The 19,246-nt window shown below is 38.0% G+C and overlaps 1 protein-coding gene across 6 annotated transcripts in view; it reads left to right on the forward strand.

Annotated features, from left to right (window-relative positions):
* The first annotated feature begins 1,137 nt into the window (after positions 1 to 1,137).
* Positions 1,138 to 19,246, forward strand: part of ZMAT3 (zinc finger matrin-type 3) — a 31,598-nt gene continuing 13,489 nt past the window's right edge. For 4 of the 6 annotated variants that reach the window (XR_004321513.1, XR_004321517.1, XR_004321520.1 and 1 more), the window contains exons 1-3: positions 1,183 to 1,391; positions 1,569 to 1,658; positions 4,857 to 5,183. Coding sequence is in view for 3 of the 6 variants with exons in the window: in XM_014558434.2 (XP_014413920.1) it covers positions 4,914 to 5,183 (270 nt within the window). In the remaining 3 variants the exon portion in view is untranslated. Of the gene's footprint in view, positions 1,392 to 1,568; positions 1,659 to 4,856; positions 5,184 to 19,246 lie in introns of all 6 variants that reach the window. The other 2 variants (XM_032483944.1, XM_006183776.3) reach the window with 2 other exon arrangements.

Consider the following 19,246-nt stretch of genomic DNA (forward strand, 5'->3'; position numbering starts at 1 on the left):
CAATGTGTCCATTTAAAAAATTTTAATATAAAGTATGTATACATAAACAAAATCAGTTCAGAAAATTCTGTGTTTTCTACGGAGACATGAAGGATTACTCTCCCCAAATGGCCTATGTACACTAGCTGTGGGTGTGATTGCTAAACAATCATTGTATTTATGAAGCCATTTCTAGAAAACAGTCAATTTGGTTTGTTGGTGGTTGTACTGGAAGGTGTGTTTCAGCCAAAGAAATAGCCTTAATTTCCTGCAGTAGTTTGTCTACTACTAGGGCACATGTTGCTATAGTTAGATCTCCTTGACAGTTTAATTAATGATTAAAAAATAAGCATACAACCCTGTGAATGTACTTAATGGCACTGAACTGAACACTTAAAAATAGTGAACATGGTAAGTTTATGTTATGTATATTTTACCCCTCCCCCCATCCCCAGCAAATACTACTATGGGAGAATTTACAAGTTAATAAAATGTTAGAGTTTGAATTTCCTCAGCTCATCATGAAAGTGTTGAAGTTGACTATGAGAGGATGTGACATTTTAGCTTTAGGCAGTCTCTTCCTAGTCTTTACTGCCTTGCAAGTGAAGCTCCAGGGGTCAAGAGAAAGTGTTCTCTATCTGTTTCTCTTTCCCACTTTGACGCGGGGGAGAGGGCAAACGTTCTTGTGTGATTGGAGACCATTGAGAAGGCAGCCACACTATTCTTCCTCCATCCCGGGAAATGTGCAGTTTAAAGTTTCTGTCGCAGCAGTTTAAAGAATCCTGGATATTCTAGCAGCTCCACTCAGCGACTTTAGCGGCAATCAGCGGACTGAGGGCGGGGCTGGAATGAAAAAGGTTTGGAACTCAAAGATACGAGATGAAAGTTGCAAAAACCCTGCCCAGGTTTCTGCTCTGGATCAACTTTCCAGGTTATATGATGAAGAGCTCTTACAATTGGTGGTGGTGCGCCGTTCCTCTGACTCGTTCCTTTGCGCCCTACACCAGCTCAGCACCCCTGCGTTCACAGTCCTCGCACCTCGTGAGCGCGCACCCCACCCGCCGGTGTTGCTGGAGCCTCCGCCACCGCCGCAGTCGCAGTCTCTGCCGCCGCGGGGCCTCCTCCGCCAGGCACATGCGCACTAGCGACGCCGGGCCGGCGCCTTCAGTCTCCTCCTCCGCCGCCTCCCGGTTCCGCAGTCACTTCCTGCAGCTGTTTCCCTGTGGGTCCGGTCGGACTGAGTTTTGACAGTCAGCCTTCAGCAGCCAAGGGGGTTCTGCGGGGCCAGCCGCGAAAGTTGCTCGGAGGCAGGCGGAGTTGAACCAGGCCGAGCCGGGCGCCCAGGACAGACGGCGGCGGACTTCCCGGGCGGACGCGGCGCAGACTCTCCGCGGCGCGTCCCGGGGGTTCCGGTAAGTGCGGGCGATCGCGAGTCTCGGAGCATTTAGGACGAGCCCAGGAACTACGGGACTAGCGGTTCCTTTCCGGTGCGGGCTTTCCACCTGCCCTCCACGTGACTGGCTTGCGCTGCTTTTATTTATCTGTTTGTTTTTAAGCAGCATTTCACGTGTACTCTTTGGATCATCTAGGCGTGCAGCTGCCTTGGCCCTGGCGCTTGCCCCAGCCCCGTGGGAGACCGGGGATTCCATCTTTCGTGATGGCATCCTTACGGAATTGAGGTGCGTGCATGTGTGTGTGTGCACTCTTGTGTGTATGCATGCACATTTTAGGAATGTAAGGTATATGTGGGCGATGCTGAAGTATATGTAGCTTTAATTCAAATATGTAGAAGGTTCCCTAGGATTAGGAACCGTCATAGCTAAGTCTGAAAAACATTCGCCAATTCACCGAGGCCTCTTCTACCCCCAAATTCCTGCGTTCTTTTGAGTCTTTCTTATATGATATACCTTACCTCATCTGATCATTTTTCTATTTTTCTCTCTCCTATTCCTGCTCCCTGCGTTCTGTTGACCACTGAATGATGGTCACCGGCTTTCCCTCCTGTCCAGATTTCCCAATTACAGACTTCCCTAGTTTGCTGAGGTGCTAGTAACCTGTCCCTTTATTGTGTTCTCTTTCCTCAGAAGATTTCTCAAAATGAGAAAGTGCTTGTCTTTAATACGGTATGTGACGGAGTAGGCCCAGTCCAATCATGAAAACTAAGTATGCTTTGATCATTCGTTTTCTTTAAACAGGTATAATGTGAAGCTTTGATTTTCTTTATTGTCCCCTTAACCCCTTCGAATCAGAACATTAACCATCGTAAATCCTTCATTTATGCCACTTCAAGCATCATATTGAATGGCTTTTATGGTTTGAGGAATATTTTATTTACATCAGCCATCATGTTAGTTTCTTTCAATCAAATGCAGTAGTTAAACAGATCTGAGTCGCATCTGTTTTGAGTATCTTTGTATCTTTATATTCCATCATGTCTGCTTTCACCAAAGCCTTCGTTTTAGTATTTCTTTTAGATTTTTATTTTATGCTAAGTTTTTCTTTTTTTGGCATGTATAGTAATACCTGATGTAATTGTCCTGCACAGGTTCTTTTGGGGGAGTTGACATCATTTTGATTGTTAAATATTATAAGAAAGAATTTTGGACTATTTATTCTTTAAATATTATCAAGGTAAAATGTAATCATGGCAAGTCTCTACTTGGTGAGAATCTTTTCTTCAATGCAGGGAATTTTATCACCTCTGGAAGGGGGCCTCTTGTACCTCTGTCCTTTGAGAAGGTCCTTTATTTTGATGGAAACCTGTAGACAACACTGGGTTAGATGCACGCTGGTATTTCCTCAAGTGGGAGTGAGCTTTCATAAAACAAGTCCAGACATGTCTAGGCAATTGGTAGCATTAGATTTTCTGTTTATATTGCTGATTTCCTTTATCCACATGTTTTAACACCTTCCTCCATCATTTCTCTTCTGAGCTGGCAGCTTGTCATTGGCACTTTGGTATCCAGTATGTCTCTGTACAGGTGGTAGGTGTAGTCTTTTAATATTACGAATTATTATAATTAGGTAGTTAAACTTTTAAAAAAACATAGTTCTCCTTCGTTTTCCTTTTTAAAATATCTGTATCTGTCTTTGCTTGATTTGAGAGGAATAATGTGATTATAGAGAACCTGACTTTAAGTGTTCTAAATCTATAATGCCTTTATTAAAATGTTCTCAGAGATATGGACAGCATTTGTCTGCTTGAGAGTAGAATAATATATTTTTTTCTAAATATTTTGTTTAATGAGAAGTATTATTAAATACCATGACTAATAATTTATATCCTTGGCCCATTGCACTGATATTCTCTGTTGCCCCTGACCCTGAATTTAGTATAAAAGTTGTTACTTGGTTGCAGTTTCCACATGTGTATACTTATTAACTGTGGTAAAAGAGTCTTTTAACTTCCCAAAACGTTCTTGGTTAATTTTAGTCAATCTATTATTGTCATAAAATGTACACATTTCTATTGCAGATGGAAAATTTCAGCAGCTTAAAATAGCCATATTCAATTGACTAAGAAAAGAGGTTTTAATAGTATTGAGAGTGGAAGGAATAGAGGATTTTGAAATAAGGATTTTAATTTGGGTTAATTAGAATCGTGGGAACTCAAAGCACATACTGTGGTTCATTTTGAGATACTCAGGGGTAGAAGTTGCTATCAGTGGGAGGCAGGAGAAATCATGTATAAAATTAAAGAGGGATTGGAACATACTGGGTCTTTTCTGAGGGAAACAGAATAAACACTATCAGTTATTTAATAAGAAGGGGAACAAACAGTTGAAAGACTGAGGAACTAGAATTACATTGGGGCTTATGGTAGTGTGACCCAGTATTCCGTAGGACACTTACTTAATACATTATTCTGTGTAGGTGATTTACTTCTAGAGGGAGAGAAAACATTCTGATGTTATAGGGGACTCATGAATACAGTTTAAGGCTATATGAGGTGGGGTCCTACACTCAAGCCTATAGGAAGCAGGCTGAGTGGGGACTGAGGTGGCCTGGAGAAGGCAAGCTTGGCTACCCAGGATGGCACCTCTCCCCACTAACTAGCTAATTGTTGCCCATGTCAGACCCTCGGCCAAGTGTTGCCAGATCATCCTTTTATCAAGAGAAGCCACAGATCTTTTGATTTTTAAATGTTGATGACTAATTCAATTTAAAAAAATGAAAGCAAAACAAAACACTGTATTTTCCAAGCAGAACATATCTGTGACTGCATGTGGCCTACAGGTTGTCTGTTTGCAGCCTTTCCTCTGAAAAGTCATTGGCTCAATTATTTAAATATTTCTAGTTGGTAAGAAAGTACATTTATTTGTCTTTGTCCCATGGTAGCTCTGAGTTATTCCCAGAGTTCCTTGATATTTTAGCTAGTTTCAGATGAAGCATTCTGAGGAGTGACACTCTTTATTTCACTTCTTTTGATAGCATTTTGATGGAATGGAGATATTTGCTAAGGTTCTTTGCTGATAGTTTTTTTTTTTTTGTCTATCTGTGAGTATCATCAAGAGTGTTTAAGTGTGCCTGAGGGAAGGGGTCTGGGCTAGGTGACCTTTGATGTCCATTTCAGCCATGTGACATTTAGATTTAATTAGCCACGGATGCAATGCTATTAATGTTCACTGGGCCAGAGGGATCTCAGCTGGAGCTGTGCCATGCAAAATCAAGCCAAATCTATAAAGCTGTTCTCAGTGGAAGAGCATTGTGTCAATGTGGATTAACAGACAGAGGAAGTCTACTAGATGCGGCAGAAAAGAAAGAAGTCCCAAAGATGATTTGGAGAAGTAGAGGAAAGGGTCAGACGGTCTAGTCATTTACATGTCGTATTGCTGAGGACACATTTTTAAGTAAGTATTTTTTTGCTGTTAATTCAGATTTGAAGACCCAACTTCTTGTCACCCACTGGATTATGCCCAAGGCTTTCCTACCCAATGATCCTCTTGCAACACGCCGGGCTTCCTCTGCCTAAGCGGCCCTCATCCTCTCCTCCTATGTCAGTGGCCGCCAGGTCTACAGGAACCTTGCAGCTTCCACCGCAGAAGGCTTTTGGGCAGGAGGCTTCCTTGCCTCTGGCCGGGGAAGAAGAGTTACCTAAGGGAGGGGAGCAAGACTCTGCCCTGGAGGAGCTGTGTAAGCCCCTGTACTGCAAGCTCTGCAATGTCACCTTGAACTCAGCACAGCAAGCCCAGGCTCATTATCAGGTAAGGGAAGCAAAGAAAAATCAGGCGTTTAGTGGGAGAACATTTTAGGGCTCTGCTCATTTCAGTTGTCCCTGAAATGACCAAGTGTGCTTGGAATAATAAGGTGGTCTTAAGTATTAGTTTGTTTGGCTAAAAGTACAATGTTCCTACTTTGAAAGAAAGCATCACTTTTCACAGAACTGGGTCTCTCTCAGCCTCCTACACTTAGCTTACCAGTCGCTGTAGGCAAATGTGAATCATCTATGTGTGTTAGAACCTGTGATCCTAAGGAGAACAGGTATTTGAAACGTGATGTACCAAACTCAATTCGGTGTCAAATTGTTTAGAACAATAAACATTCTCTTCCAGCTAATATAATTTATATCAGTTCAGGGTACTCTCTACCTATGAATCTTATCCTTTTTCTTATGACCTCTAACTCTTCCTGCATATCCTGTCACTGCTAAGGAAAACACAGGTATCTTTCTGTAGTGAAAATAAAGTGACATTGGAATACTGAGCCCTGTCCTTCTTTCATAATAATCATACTGTGATTCATTTTAGTCTGTTAGTATGAACTGTTACTTATTTCTAGGATTTAAAGCTTTTACCTCCATGTAGAATAGCTAGTGGAAAGGACAATTTTAAAGGGTATTATTACCTAAGAACAAATAGAAAATTAAATTTTGGCTAGAAAGAGACAGTACAGTATTTCTTTTTATTCTAGATTGTTTTCTGTGTGTAAAACTGTGTAACTTCCTTTTTTTTTTTTTTTTGAGAAAAGAGACCCAAGAAGCCATTGAGACCAAATGCCATTGAATGAAAGTACCTATTCTGGGTCATCACTGATTTGACTAATATTTGAAATAATAAGACAATATGGTAGAAAGATGACTGTTACAAAGATATTTCTTCTATCGTGCCTCTATAACTTTCTCCAGCTTAAAGTTTTCATTTACTCTGGGTGTAAGTCTTTTTTGTTTTGATCTTCAAAGCTGATAATTATGTCACTTTGTGACTGTGCATCAGAAATACTTTGTCGGTGAATTGTTTTCTCTGGGATTTAGGGGAAGCATGCTGTGTTACTTCTCTTGAGTTCCCTTTGTTTGGGTTTGTTTTGCTCTCTGGTGCAAAGAGTTGAGTTAATTATATCACTCAGCTCTTGGCACCTGTCATTATTGGTTCATAAAGGCCTCTTGTGTTTTATTTACACTTTTTATCTTTTTCCACCTCCTACTCTCTCTCTGTGTACCACTCCCCATGACAATGGTTTGATACGGGGTCTTCCTTTGCCGGTTTTACCACTCAGTTGGAGTCTGGTAGGATGATGCATCTCAAATCCAAGACCCAGTGCTAGCTTTTGTCTTCATTTGTTCCTATGGAATGTTCTGTTTTATGGCCTGAGGAACACTTGGAGAAATCAAGCCTGGTTTCTAAAGTTTTGATATTTAGCTATATAAAGCCCTTAATAAATCATTAACTTGGGAACAAACCCACTTGTGTGTCATACACATATATAATTACCTTTTACAGAAGAGTTGTTTACTTTTATGAGGGAAAACTCTTGGGCAATGTGTAATTTTAATGTGTGCATGGATTATCCATGAACCTCCTGCCTATTTTTCTCCTAGTATCACTTTGTGGCTTTCCAGACAGTGGTGGATACTTCTGGTTATGCATAGAGAAAATTCAGTTTGAGCAAGGACATTGGATTATAAGGCTTAAATTTGATGAGAAAGAGAATCAGCATTTATTTAGGTTTTTTCTTTTCTTCTACATTTGTGTGTATGTGCTCTCTGAACTTTTTAGCTGATGCGTAGTAATTATACTCAATTTCAGCTCCCTCAGTGAGTCAGTGAATATATAAATTAGGAAATATAAGAAAATAGAAGTAAATTTTAGATAAATTTCTCAGTAATCAGAATTTTTAAGTGGAAAAGTTGGTGGAAAGGGATAGCCTGTCATAGAAACAATTTAGGTAGCCAAGAACTAAGGAAAGTTAGAGTAAAGAAGAAGCAAGTGGGTATTAAGAGAATGGAAACTAATGGAAAGTGAAAAGTGTGGGTATAATAAAAGCAGGTTCCTCAGAGCTTATACGCAAAGATTTGAATGAAACCAGTGCTGCTGGTAGTTCTTAAAGAGGAAGAAGTTTTTTTTTGTAGAGAAACAAAGCAAAGCAGTATGAAAGTACAGGGCAGTTTCATTAGGATAGCATAAAAGAAAGATAATATAGAAGTGAAATATGGATTTTAACAAGGTAGAAATGGTGACGATGAGAGAGAGTATGGATCAAAGAGTAATAAACAATCAGAGCATGACCATAACCTAAAGGTGGGTGAACCAACATATAAGGAAGGCATAGAAATGTTAGCCTGAAAGATGCGTCAAAGACTACACCAAGCATACAAGAATAGGCAGTGATTTTAAAAGGCTACTAAAGACAAGGGTAAGACCAATAAGTAAGGCTTACCAAGAACCAGAAATAGGCAGAGTGTAGACTAAGAAAGCAAAGTGGTTGGTGAGATGATGGAAGTCAAGTTTTATTTCATCTCTAAAAACCTGCTTCGTAATTTTTTAATACAGAGTGATACCAAGATCACAAATTCATTTTTTCAGTTATGTGTGAGATGAAAGGGCTCAGTGGTAGCCTTTTTGTAAGCTGGACACACATTCGTGTGAAGTGATAAATCACTGTTGATTACATTATTCAAAAACGTTTGAGTCAGTTGATACCATTGTTAAAATCTCAAAGTCTCAGATTGCCCAGAGTATTGTAAACAATCTTCGGTCTGGTTTGAGCGGTTTTATACTAGAGTCTGACCATATCATGTTCCAGTAATCCAGGCCACACAATGGAAACTGCTCAATAAATACTTCCCTTTAAGCTCACTACCGTCTTTCCCTGCCATATTCCTGTTGCTAAACTGGGGCTGCCTTAGCAATGACCCACACGTAGCAGTGGTCATCACAGATTTACTTTTATTCCCAGACTTTTTAACCCAGTCACCATGCTTCAGAATACCCTTAGCTGTTGTTTTATTTCTAATGAGATTACCTATTTTTGCAGTCTCAGAATTATGGCTTTACTTATATCTTAATTTAAAATAAAACCTTTGGAGGAAAAACATGTCTTCATTTTATTAAAATCTGTCTGCAGACTTCAGGTTACTTAGGGCAAGCCTGGCATGGAGTAACATAGCACTGTTTCAGCAGCATAAATGCCCAGAGGAAGAACTACTGTAGGATGGAAGGCTATTAACAGAAATTTAAAAAGCAAAAAGCATGGATAAATTTTGCCAAGACAGCCACAGTTTAAAATAAAGTTAATGAGTTTTTCTACTCATTTGCGTACGCATTGAAAAAGAACTGATAATTCAGAGTACCTTTCTAAAATCTGTCATAAACATGGATTTTTATTTTTAATATTTAGTAGCCAAATAACAACCTACCATAGTAATTAGATTAATTTGAAAGGGAGATGGAGCACATGTGAAAAAAAGTAGCTCTTGAATTATAGTACTAAAGTAGTGATATTAACTCATAATACAGAGAATGCAATTGATGTTATTTCCAAATTTAAAGTACTTATTTTGGCACATACATTTTCACATGAATCTCCTAGCTTTGGATTGCATGATCAGAAACCCTACTCTGAGCTAATTTTTTTGTTTTCAAAATGTTCCCATCTGATTGTTTTCCAAATGAACTTGCAGTGTACTGAGAATGGTCAAGATATGCTTCATTAGTGGATAGACGCTCTCCATGATATGCTCACCAGCTTTCTGCCTCCTCAGTGGAGTCCACCCCTACATCATTTCTTTACATTTCGGAAGAATAGATATCCCTTCTTCTGTACAAGGCTGATTCCTCACCTGGCACTCTGGATTTCATTACCTGTTATCTGTTCTTCATCTCAATCCAGTTAAAACCATGCTCAAGTTTTTTTTCCATATAAATAAAGGTAGCAACAGCAACCTCCCCTTTCCTTTTAATCCCTCTTATTAGCAACCTTTCTCCTTTTCTCTCCTGTCCTTAGAGTTCTGCTAGGTATACTTGTCCTCTTCAGGTCTTCATTTTCCATTCATTTCCCAGCCCACCAAACTCTGGTGACCATTCCAATATTCTATGGAAATGATCCTGTTCAAGTTCATCTGTGATCTTTCAGGCCAAATCTAGCTCTTTCTCATTTGACCTCTTTGTGGCATTTGCTGCTGGTAACAGCTTCCTCCTTAAAACATTCTAAGGTATTTTGCTCAATATCATGCCTGCAGATCAAAGGGCTTGTAATGAAAAGTGGTTATCACCTGTTCTCCCTTCTGCACCCGTACCCTACCTTTTCTTCTCCGTTCTTCTTGCTACCTCCCATCTTGGGTTGGCTGTAATTTTATTTTGACACTGTCAAGGTTTATTCTTATTTATGCTGTAATCAAATGAAGTTCCCCATCCTCCATTTGCAGGTTGATCCCCATTGTTGAAAACTGATATTCAGCTTTTGCATTATTATCAGTAGGGAAATGTTCACTGCAAAGTTGTTTCTTACTCTTTGTCGCCAATGTCATGATTCCATACTACTTAAAAGAGATGTTCAAATGGATAGCCCTTTCTTGAATGTCACCAGTTGCTCAGAAATCACATCTATTTTAGTTTGCATCATATGTGGGTTATAACTTTGAAACAGCTTTTTGTTTTTCTCTGAATTTCGTACTTTTTTTTTTCTTTAAGTAGGGGAAAGAATCTTATGCCTTAAAAAAGTCTACTAGCTTCTTAATTCTTGTTATTATTTACAATCCACTTCAATTACTTCATGAAACCCACTGATTTCCTGTTCTAATTTGGACTAGTTGTTTTGCATTTGGATCATGACTTCATTGTGTAGCTTTTTGTATTTCCTACAGTTTTTAATTGTTTTCCTCTTTCCCCTTCTTTTTCTTACATAATGTATCTTTATCATAGCTTCATTTTCCTCTCCAGACTCTCGATCACTCTATCTATTGTGTGTTAGCCCACTTTTTATCCTGGATCTGTCTATCTTCTTGCTCCATTTTCAACTGGTTGCCCCCTGGGTTTGCTGCACAGCTGTTAATTTTGAACTTCTCTTTGTTGATCTATGGTTTGAGCTGCTATTTTCTAAATACACATGTTTTCTTTTTTTTTTTAATTTTGTTTTGTTGGAGTACATCTTCACATTACTTGAAGGAAGAAAGGATAAATATAAATCTAAATGACAACATGTCTTTCTCTTTAAAGTGAAGGAATAATGGGAAATAAATTTTTCTGAGTTCTTATATGTCTAAAAATGTCTGTATTGGGTCTTCATATTTGACAGTTCAGTTCCAGCTTGAAAATTATTTTTCCTGGGAATATTTAAGGATGTACTCCATTGTGTGTGTGTGTGTGTGTGTGTGTGTGTGTCTTCCTAGTGTTGCTGAAGAGAAGTCTTATTCTGATTCTTATTCTTTTGTGGGTAACCTACTTTAATTTTGGGCTTTTTTTTTTTTTCCTGGAGGCTTTAGGCTCTTCTTTTTATCCTTGGTATCTGAAATTTCACAATGATGGATATGTCTAAGTATGGGTCTTTTTTCATTTGTCTCTGTCAGCACTCATGAATCCTTTCAGTTTGCTTACTCCTGTTTCTCTTGAGCTCTAGGGAATTTTCTTTGATACTATTTCCTTGATAATACTCTTTTCTATATTTTCTTTTTTTTTTTTCCTGGTAATTCTATTAGCATTATCTTGGATTAGCTGGATTGAGTCTTTATATTGCTTATCTCTTCTCTCTTTTATCATTCCTTTATTTTACATTCTGAGAGGTATTCTTGAATTCTAATGATATGTCAGATTTTTTTTTAATTTTGACAATCATATCTTTAATTTTTAAGGAACTCTTAAGTTCTTATTATTTCCTTTTCTAGCATCTGTTTTATAGGATATTAGTTAAGAACATGAGGTCATGGGCTTTGGGTGTTCAAGATGTAGACTTACTATTTACTGGATGTATGATATTGGAAACATTTCCTAACTTCTCTGTGCTTTATAAAGATGCTCATGATAATGATGATGCTAATAATACATGCAAGTTAGTATGTAGTAAGGCATTTAGAACAGTTCCTGGTACTGAGAAAGTCCTTAATTTTGTTTAGTTGTCCTAGGGTGCACAGGAATGAGATCGTTCTCAGCTAGGCCATTTATTTATTTGTGGATTTGGACAAGGTTAATTTTATTTTATTAACTTTTTAATTTGAATAACTTTTAACTTACAAAACACTTACAAAAATTTCTGCATGCACCTCATCAGCTTCCCCAAATATTAAAATTTTACATAATTACAATACAGTTATCAAAATCAGGAAATTAATACTGATAACAATAAGAATATCTAATCTATAGGCTCTTTGAATTTTCCTAGTTGCCTATTAATATCCTTTTTCTGGTTCCAGGATCCAATGCAGGATGAAATTTTGTGTGTAGTTGTTATGTCTCCTTTAATCTAGATGGGTTAAGTTTTTCTTTGCTTTTTACCATCTTGCAATCTTTGCAGAGTTGTTTTGTAGAAGGTCTCAATTTGAGCTTGTGTGTTGTTTTCTCATGATTAAATTTAGGTTATGTGGTTTTTTGGGCATGCCATATTGGGAAGGACATGAAGTCAATATTTTGCATCACTGGTGCTGTTAGCTTTGATCACTGGTTACAGGGGTGCCTGCCAGGCTTCTCCTTTGTAAAGTTACTGTTTTTCCTCTTATGTTTAATAAGTACCGTGTGGGGAGATACTTTGGGACTATGTGAATATTTCTCCTATTTTTACTTAGTGATTTTAGCATCTATTGATGGATTTTTTCCTGCAGTGATTATTGTGGTATTTGCCAAATGGTGATTTTTCTGTTTTAATCATTCTTTTTACATGTATAGTTAGAATTTTGCTTTAAATAAGAACTTTTCTTATTAATTAATTAATTTATTTCACTATGGATGATGGATTTTTATTTTATTCCAGGGATATAATCTCTTACTGTCATTTTTTTGATGTTTTAACTGTCCCAGGTTTGACCAGAGTGAGTCCCTTCAGTCTAGTGATTGTAATCTTTTGACATGTCCCCATAAGTTTTTGCATATTCCTTACTTCTGACAATAAAAAGTATTCCAGGATTTTCTTGTACTTTCCCCATACTAAGCATTTCTTCAAGGAACTAGATTTCTTTAATGGAGAATCCCATTTAGAAACCAGAATCTGAGTGTTAGGTGTGCTTGTTGGTACTGGAGTGTCATTGCTTCTAGATTCTCTCATGACAGAGCTAGTAATCTATATGTATGTATACATACGTTTCTATTTATCTATGTGTACACATACTGAAAACTGAGTTCAGACTGATGCTTCCAGTTTCAGTACACCATGACAGAGTTCATTCCAGCCTTCCATCTTTTCTTAATATTAACTCCTTTCTTTGATAGTGAGAAACCTGGGCTTTCATTATCCACAACACATGTGCACACACACACTCACACACACACACTCATACACTCTCACTCACTCACCATACATATAAAGTAGTTCAGTGATTGATAATCTATGTCCTTTTGAAAAACAAACCTACTGGTGAGAGGATAATGTTTTTACAGTGTTCTTTTGGTCTTTAGCATTACAGTGTGTAGTCAAACTACTGTTTTACAAAGTTATTTAGTTTACAAGGGTGCTGCCTGCTAGGGTTGTCCTTTGTATTTTTCTTTTCATGTTTAATAAGTATCATGGGCCAGATACTTTGAAACTATGTGAAAAATTTTTTTCTTCCCTCCCCTGTCAGTGTGGTGATGTTATTTATTTTTTCGTACAGGTTGGCTTATTTCTATTTGTACATTTTTTATTTTTGGTCCTCTTCAATTATTCTTGGCTTTGATTCTTTTTCTAAGTCTGTAAAATGTTAATATAGTTTTAAAAATCAGAATCATACAAAAAGGTATACTTAGAACTAAGTGTCACACCATGCCATCCCTTGTAGTCCATTTTCATTCCCTTATTATTTATACATTTTTAAATGATTTTACCAGCCTGTTGGTGTTACTATCTGGTTTTTCACTTCTTAATTGTATCTCAGCTATTCCTTATTACAGAATCAATGAGCTTATTCTACTTTCCTCTTTCTTTTTCTTCCCATTTTTTCCTAAATTGTTTCCATTCTGTCATAATGTGTAATATTTGAACATTAATCTTTCACCCTCACCTTCACCTTTTATTTAGTCTTTGATACAATTATGTATGTGAAAATACTTACCATCAGCCCTTCTGAAGTTTTCCTAATCATATCTTGTTGAATGAAACTCTAATACTTTTAAATATTAGACTTTTATGTACTAAATTCCTAAGGTCTTGTATGTTTAAAAATGTCTTTCTATAGTCTTGACACTTGATATAGGAATAGTTGGCTGGACATAAAATTCTTAGTTCATACTTTAATTTGAAAAAAAATGCTGCTCCATTATTACCTTGTTTTGCATATTGTGGAAGCCATTCTGATTCTTTACCTTTGTAAATTACTTGATCTTTTTGCCTAGAGAGCTTGAGGACTTTTTTCTTTTTCTGTGAAGTCTCATACCTTTTAAATTTTCCCAGGTACCTGGTATGCCTTTCAATATGTAGATTCAAGTCTTCATTTACTTTTGAACACTTTTAGACAATTTTGGACAATTATAATTTCAAATATTAGTTCTGTTTGATTGTTTTTCTTTTCTTCTTTAGGGATTCCAGTTTTACATGCGTTATTTCTTCTTTACTTGTCTTCCACTTCCATTGCTTCTTTTCTGACCCTTTAAATTTTTTTATATCTTTTTTTTTTATTGGTTTTCTTTCTTTAATGCCTCTTGTTACATTTTCATTTGAGTCTATTCTTCTTTGACACTTGTATTTATTCCTCATTTTTGACATAACTCTCTTTATCTTTCCTGAGTTTAATTTCCCTTATTCTTATTTCTCACTGTGTTTTGCCCATTTTTCTTTGTACATTTTTAATTCCTGATTCAAGATGATTTTTTAATATCCCCCAATTTTCGTTTGAATACTACATTTAATTCTATTTGCTGTCTTCTTCTGTTTCATTTTCTGGCAGAGTCTGGTTCATTTGCTGAGGTGTGTTGATCTTTTGGTAGTAACTTTGTATAAAGTTGGTTTGTTTTTGTCTGTTTATTATGTGGATTTGTGGTGGTTTATGAGATTCCTAATTCAATGGCGACATCTTCTGTCACTGCAGCAAAGTCCAGTTCTTTAATAATTTGGGGAATTTTTTTTTAATAGTGGCCAGGAGAGGGTTTGTATGTCTTCTGATTTTCTCCTTGTTCTTTTTTGCCTTGTAGGATGCTAGCTTTTCCTGTTTTGCCTCTTTTCCTCTTCACCTCCCAGTTGCCAAAGGGTGCCTCTCCCTTCCTTTTTGCCTTTTTCTCCTCTAGAAGCCACTTTGAAGATAGCCACTTCAGATCATGTGTGCATTTAAGTCCCTCTCCAGCAGTTAGTGGCTAGATCATGCTTTAGTACTTACAAACTTAGGGGACTGACTTTTTCTAGTGGTGGTTATAAAGCAATTTTAGGGCAGCTGCCAGATTCCTCTTCTTTCTATCCTGCACTTTTTGTCAGAGTGCTCTTGTTTACTTTGAAGGCTTGTGGCAGGAGTATGAGTGATTGCTCACTGGGGTTTGATGTGTTTTCTTTTTTACTTACAGTTATTTTGAGGTCTGGGCATTCTGTGGCTTCCAGTTGTATGAAGGATATGGTTTTTGTGCAGTTTTATTTGTTTTTCTTATTGTTCTCTATTGTTTGTAGGATATATGGGGAAATGCAAATCTAGGCAGCTGCTGCCTAGCTATGGGAAAGCTCTTGCATAAATTTCTAATTCTCTAAACTTAGTTTCCTTGTTTGCAAAATGGGGATAATTATTATCCCTACTTGTAGAGATTTCATGAAGGTTAAATGAGAAAATATTTATGAAGTGTTTGGAACACTGTCACGTAAGTGGTTAAAAATTGTTAGCTGCCATTATGATCATTATGTATGGAGGCAGTAGCTGCTTGAATACTGCTATGGATCCTGCTTTAGAAATAAAATACCTGAGCCTGTCTAAAGTTGGTCCCTGTCATAGTCCTGTGGATGTCGTCTTCTTCTTCCTTTTTTATGGGGTATGCTTCTGTAACTATGCTTCAGCTCCTGCATCATCTGTGCTTCTGTTTTTACTGATTTCTTCCTGTAGTCATGCAGACAAGCCTAAGCCATCTTTAAAAAAAATCTTCTATTGACTCACTCCCCCCTCCAACTCTATGGTCTATTTCTCTGCTCCCTGTCATGGTGGAACTCTTCTACATAGCCTCCTATACTGGTTGTCTCCATTTTCACATCTCCCACTCTCTCCCTAAGCTACTCCCTGTGACTTTTTATCCCCTACTGCTCTACTGAAATGGTTCTTACCAAGAGTATTCTTGACCTGTGTCTTTTCAAGTATTACTTCTCTGTCCTGACCTGGTGAACCACTCCTTTTTTTTTTTTTTTTTTTTTTTGTTATTAGTGTTTTAAAATTATTTTGAAATCCTTCAGACATAAAATTATTTAAAATAATATAATGAACATGTGTATTTTCCATCTAGCTTCAAGAATGAAAATTACCAATTCATCTGAAGCTCTCTGCATCCTTTCCCAATTGCAGCTACTCCTGTGTTCCCAGCTGTCGCCACTGTACTGACCTGGGATTTATTGCCTGCCGTTTTTTTGTACTTTCACTACATATGTCTTCCTATATAACTTGTAGTGGTTTTCATATTTAACCCCCAAATTAAAAAGGTTGCTCTTACATATTTTCTTTCCCAACATGTTCTTTTTATTCAACATTTTGTTATGAGAATCATTTATGTTGCTATGCATGGCCCTAGGATGTGTGTTTTGACAACAGTATAGTGTTCCATGCCTACTGCAAGTCCATAGTTTGTAGTTCCAAACTATAGACTACAGTTTATCCATTATCTTGTAGTTGGACACTTAAGTTGTTTCCACTTTTCAGTGGTTACAAACAGTTCTTCTAGGTATCTCCTTATATGTGTGTTTCCATTTGGTGATACCTAGAAGTAAAAGTTAGAATGTGATGGGTTATAATGTATCTAGCTAGACTCTTCTTGTGAAACACCTTATTCTAGACTTCCATAATGCCACACTTGTCTGATTTTTCATCTTACTTCTTAGGCCAGGCATTCTCAGTCTCATTTTTCTGGGTCCTCATGCTCTACTATGCTATATTATAGTGTCCTCAGGCTTCGTCTTTGGCTCTCCTCTCTATCTTCCCAGCTTCCGTCTATTCTAATTTATTCGTCAGGCTGACCCCAGGATAGTCTTTATCAAATGCAATCCAATCACGTAGCTGCTTTGCTTAACGTCCTTCAGAGTTCCCCTGCTGCCTCTAAAAGTCCAAGTTCTATATTATGGACAAGATCATTAATGATTAGCTCCCTTTGTATATACCAGCTCCTACCTCTTTTTCAAAGGATCATTTAGACCGTTTCTCCAGCAGGGTGGGCCTTTGCTCACACTGTTTCTTCTGTTCACAATTTTCTTTCACCTCGCTCCTTATCTGCCTCGTAAACTTTTGTTTATTCTAAAAGATGACTCAGATGTCCCCTTTTCAGGAAAACTTTTCCTGACACACTCAGGCAGAAGTAAGAAATTCCTTCTTTGTGAACTCCTAGCATTTTCTTCCTTATCTCCGTGATAATACTTGATTCATTTGTCCAACAAATATTTATTGATTGCCTGCTATATGCTAGAAACTGTTCTAGAAATCGGGGCTAAAACAGTAAACAAGACAGACAAGGTCTTTATTTTCAAGACAAGGTCTTTATTTTCAAGAAGTCTACATTCCAGAGGTTAGGAAAGAGAAAAAATAGGTAAATGAACATTATTTTAGGTAGTAATAAGTGGTACTAATAAAATAAAACCAGACAATGGTGGTGATATGATGGAGATTGTGTGTTGAGGGAGTGGGGCTGGGGAGATGGGCGTGGCACTTCAGACTGAGTGAGATGCTGTTTGGTGTTGTTTGAGTTGAGACCTGAAGGATAAGAAGGAGCCAGCCACGTAGAGATCAGAAAGCAGAACATTCCAGGCAGAAGGAACAGCAAGTACAGGGGCACTAGAGCTAGATGTGCTTGGCATGCATAGGGAACAGAATGAATGGCAGGGAGGCAGGGACATAATGATGAGGGAGGAGGGGTGCTGTGTGAAGTAAAAGCTGAGAGGTAGATAGGACCAGGTCAGACATAGGTATATTAAAGGTAAATATCTTATAGGTAAGATTTGTTGATTTTATTTCAAGTGTAGTTGGAGGCCAATGGAAGATTTTAAGTGAGAGAGTGACATGAGTCTGATTTATGTCAGAATTATCTCTTTGGCTGATTTGAGGAGAATTGTAGGGGGATGAGAGTGAGAGCAGAGCCCGGCTAGGAGTTGTTGCCTACGACAAATGAAAAACTTGGTAGCTTGGATTACTGTGGCATTTATTTGAGTGTCCATGGAAAGAAATGGAATGATTCAGGATATATTTAGGAGGTAGGCTGACAAGACTTGCTGATGGACTGAATGTGCTGGCTTTAAGGAGGGATGGAATCAAGAAAAGAACCCCTCTGCTTTTCTTGAGTAACTGGGTAGAGGGTAGAATCATTTACTGACATGTGGATGAATAATGGTAGCAGTGATGAGAAAGTTCGGGGGGAGGAGACCAAAATTTATGTTTTAGACGTTTTAAGTTGGATATGCCTCTTAAGACTGCAATGTGTGAATAGCAAGGAGGCAGTTGACCTTTAGTTGGCTCTGAAGGTCAGGGATTGTCTTAGTCTGGTGGGGCTGCTGTAAAATTACATAGCCTAGGAGACTTAAATAACAAACATTTATTTCTCATGGTTTTAGAGGGTGGAAGAGATCAAGAAGCTAGCATGGTTGGGTTCTGGTGCAGTCCTCTTCCAGATTGCAGATGGCTGATTTCTCCCTGTATCCTTATGTGACTGAAAGAGGGTGAGGGAGCTCTCTGGCCTCTTCTTACAAGGGCACTAATTAGGCTCTACCCTCATGACTTCATTATCGACCAAAGTCCCAACTCCAAATACCATCCCACTGGGATTAGATTTCAAAATAGGAATTTTGGGGGGGACACAGTCAGCAGAGACAGAGATGGAGATAGATAATTTTGGCAGTCACCAACTTATTGACTGTATTTTTAAGCTATGAGACTGGGCAATATAACCTGGAGTTTACATGTAGATGGAGTGAAAAGAGGACCAAGGGTAGTGCATTGGATGCTGCAGCATTTAGAGAATGAGAGGTAGGGAGGTAAAAGGGAGTCCTAGAAGACAATAGAGTAGAAGGGGGATATCAGTTGTATCAAGCTGCTAGAGTTGGAGTACAGTGAAGGCACAGGCATGACCACTGGATTTGGCTCCCTGGAGGTTACTGTGACCATGGTAAGAGCACCTCTAGGGCATTCCAGTAGCCAAAACATGGAACTTAGCTCATTACTGTAACTGCTTACATATCTGTCTCCTCCTCTAGACCATATGCTAGCCTGGTCTATTTCTAGGGCTTAGCATATGGTAGATGGGGAATTAATGTTTGCCTATAGGTTTGAATTTATAGTGCAGTTTAAAGAATAATATGCTGTTTTACCCTCATTTAGAATGCTTCTAGACCACTGACCCTGCCCACCAGTTTGTATCAGCTTATGAATACAGATTATAAATAATAAATTAAAACACGAGGAGAGAGGCAAATCCATTTTAGTGGAGGCTCATGGTGCATCCTGAAGCCATCTTGCTGTAGTGAAAAAAGGCCTTGCTTTGGATTCAGAAGACCTGCCTCACACTCTAGTCCCTCTGCTAGGCCTGCTGAAGGTGTTGGGGCAGGTTCCCCACACTCTCTGGATTGCAGTTCCTCAGCTGTCATAAGTAGATAACAGTACAGGTAAGAAATTCCTCTTACAGAATCTTTGTGAGCAGCAAATAAGCTAATGCACATGAGAGTTCTTTGTAAGTAGAAAAGATACTCTGTAAGTGCTATTTTTGTAAAAGTAATTGGA

The sequence above is a fragment of the Camelus ferus genome, chromosome 1 (assembly GCF_009834535.1).
Source record: "Camelus ferus isolate YT-003-E chromosome 1, BCGSAC_Cfer_1.0, whole genome shotgun sequence".
Lineage (NCBI taxonomy): Eukaryota > Metazoa > Chordata > Mammalia > Artiodactyla > Camelidae > Camelus > Camelus ferus.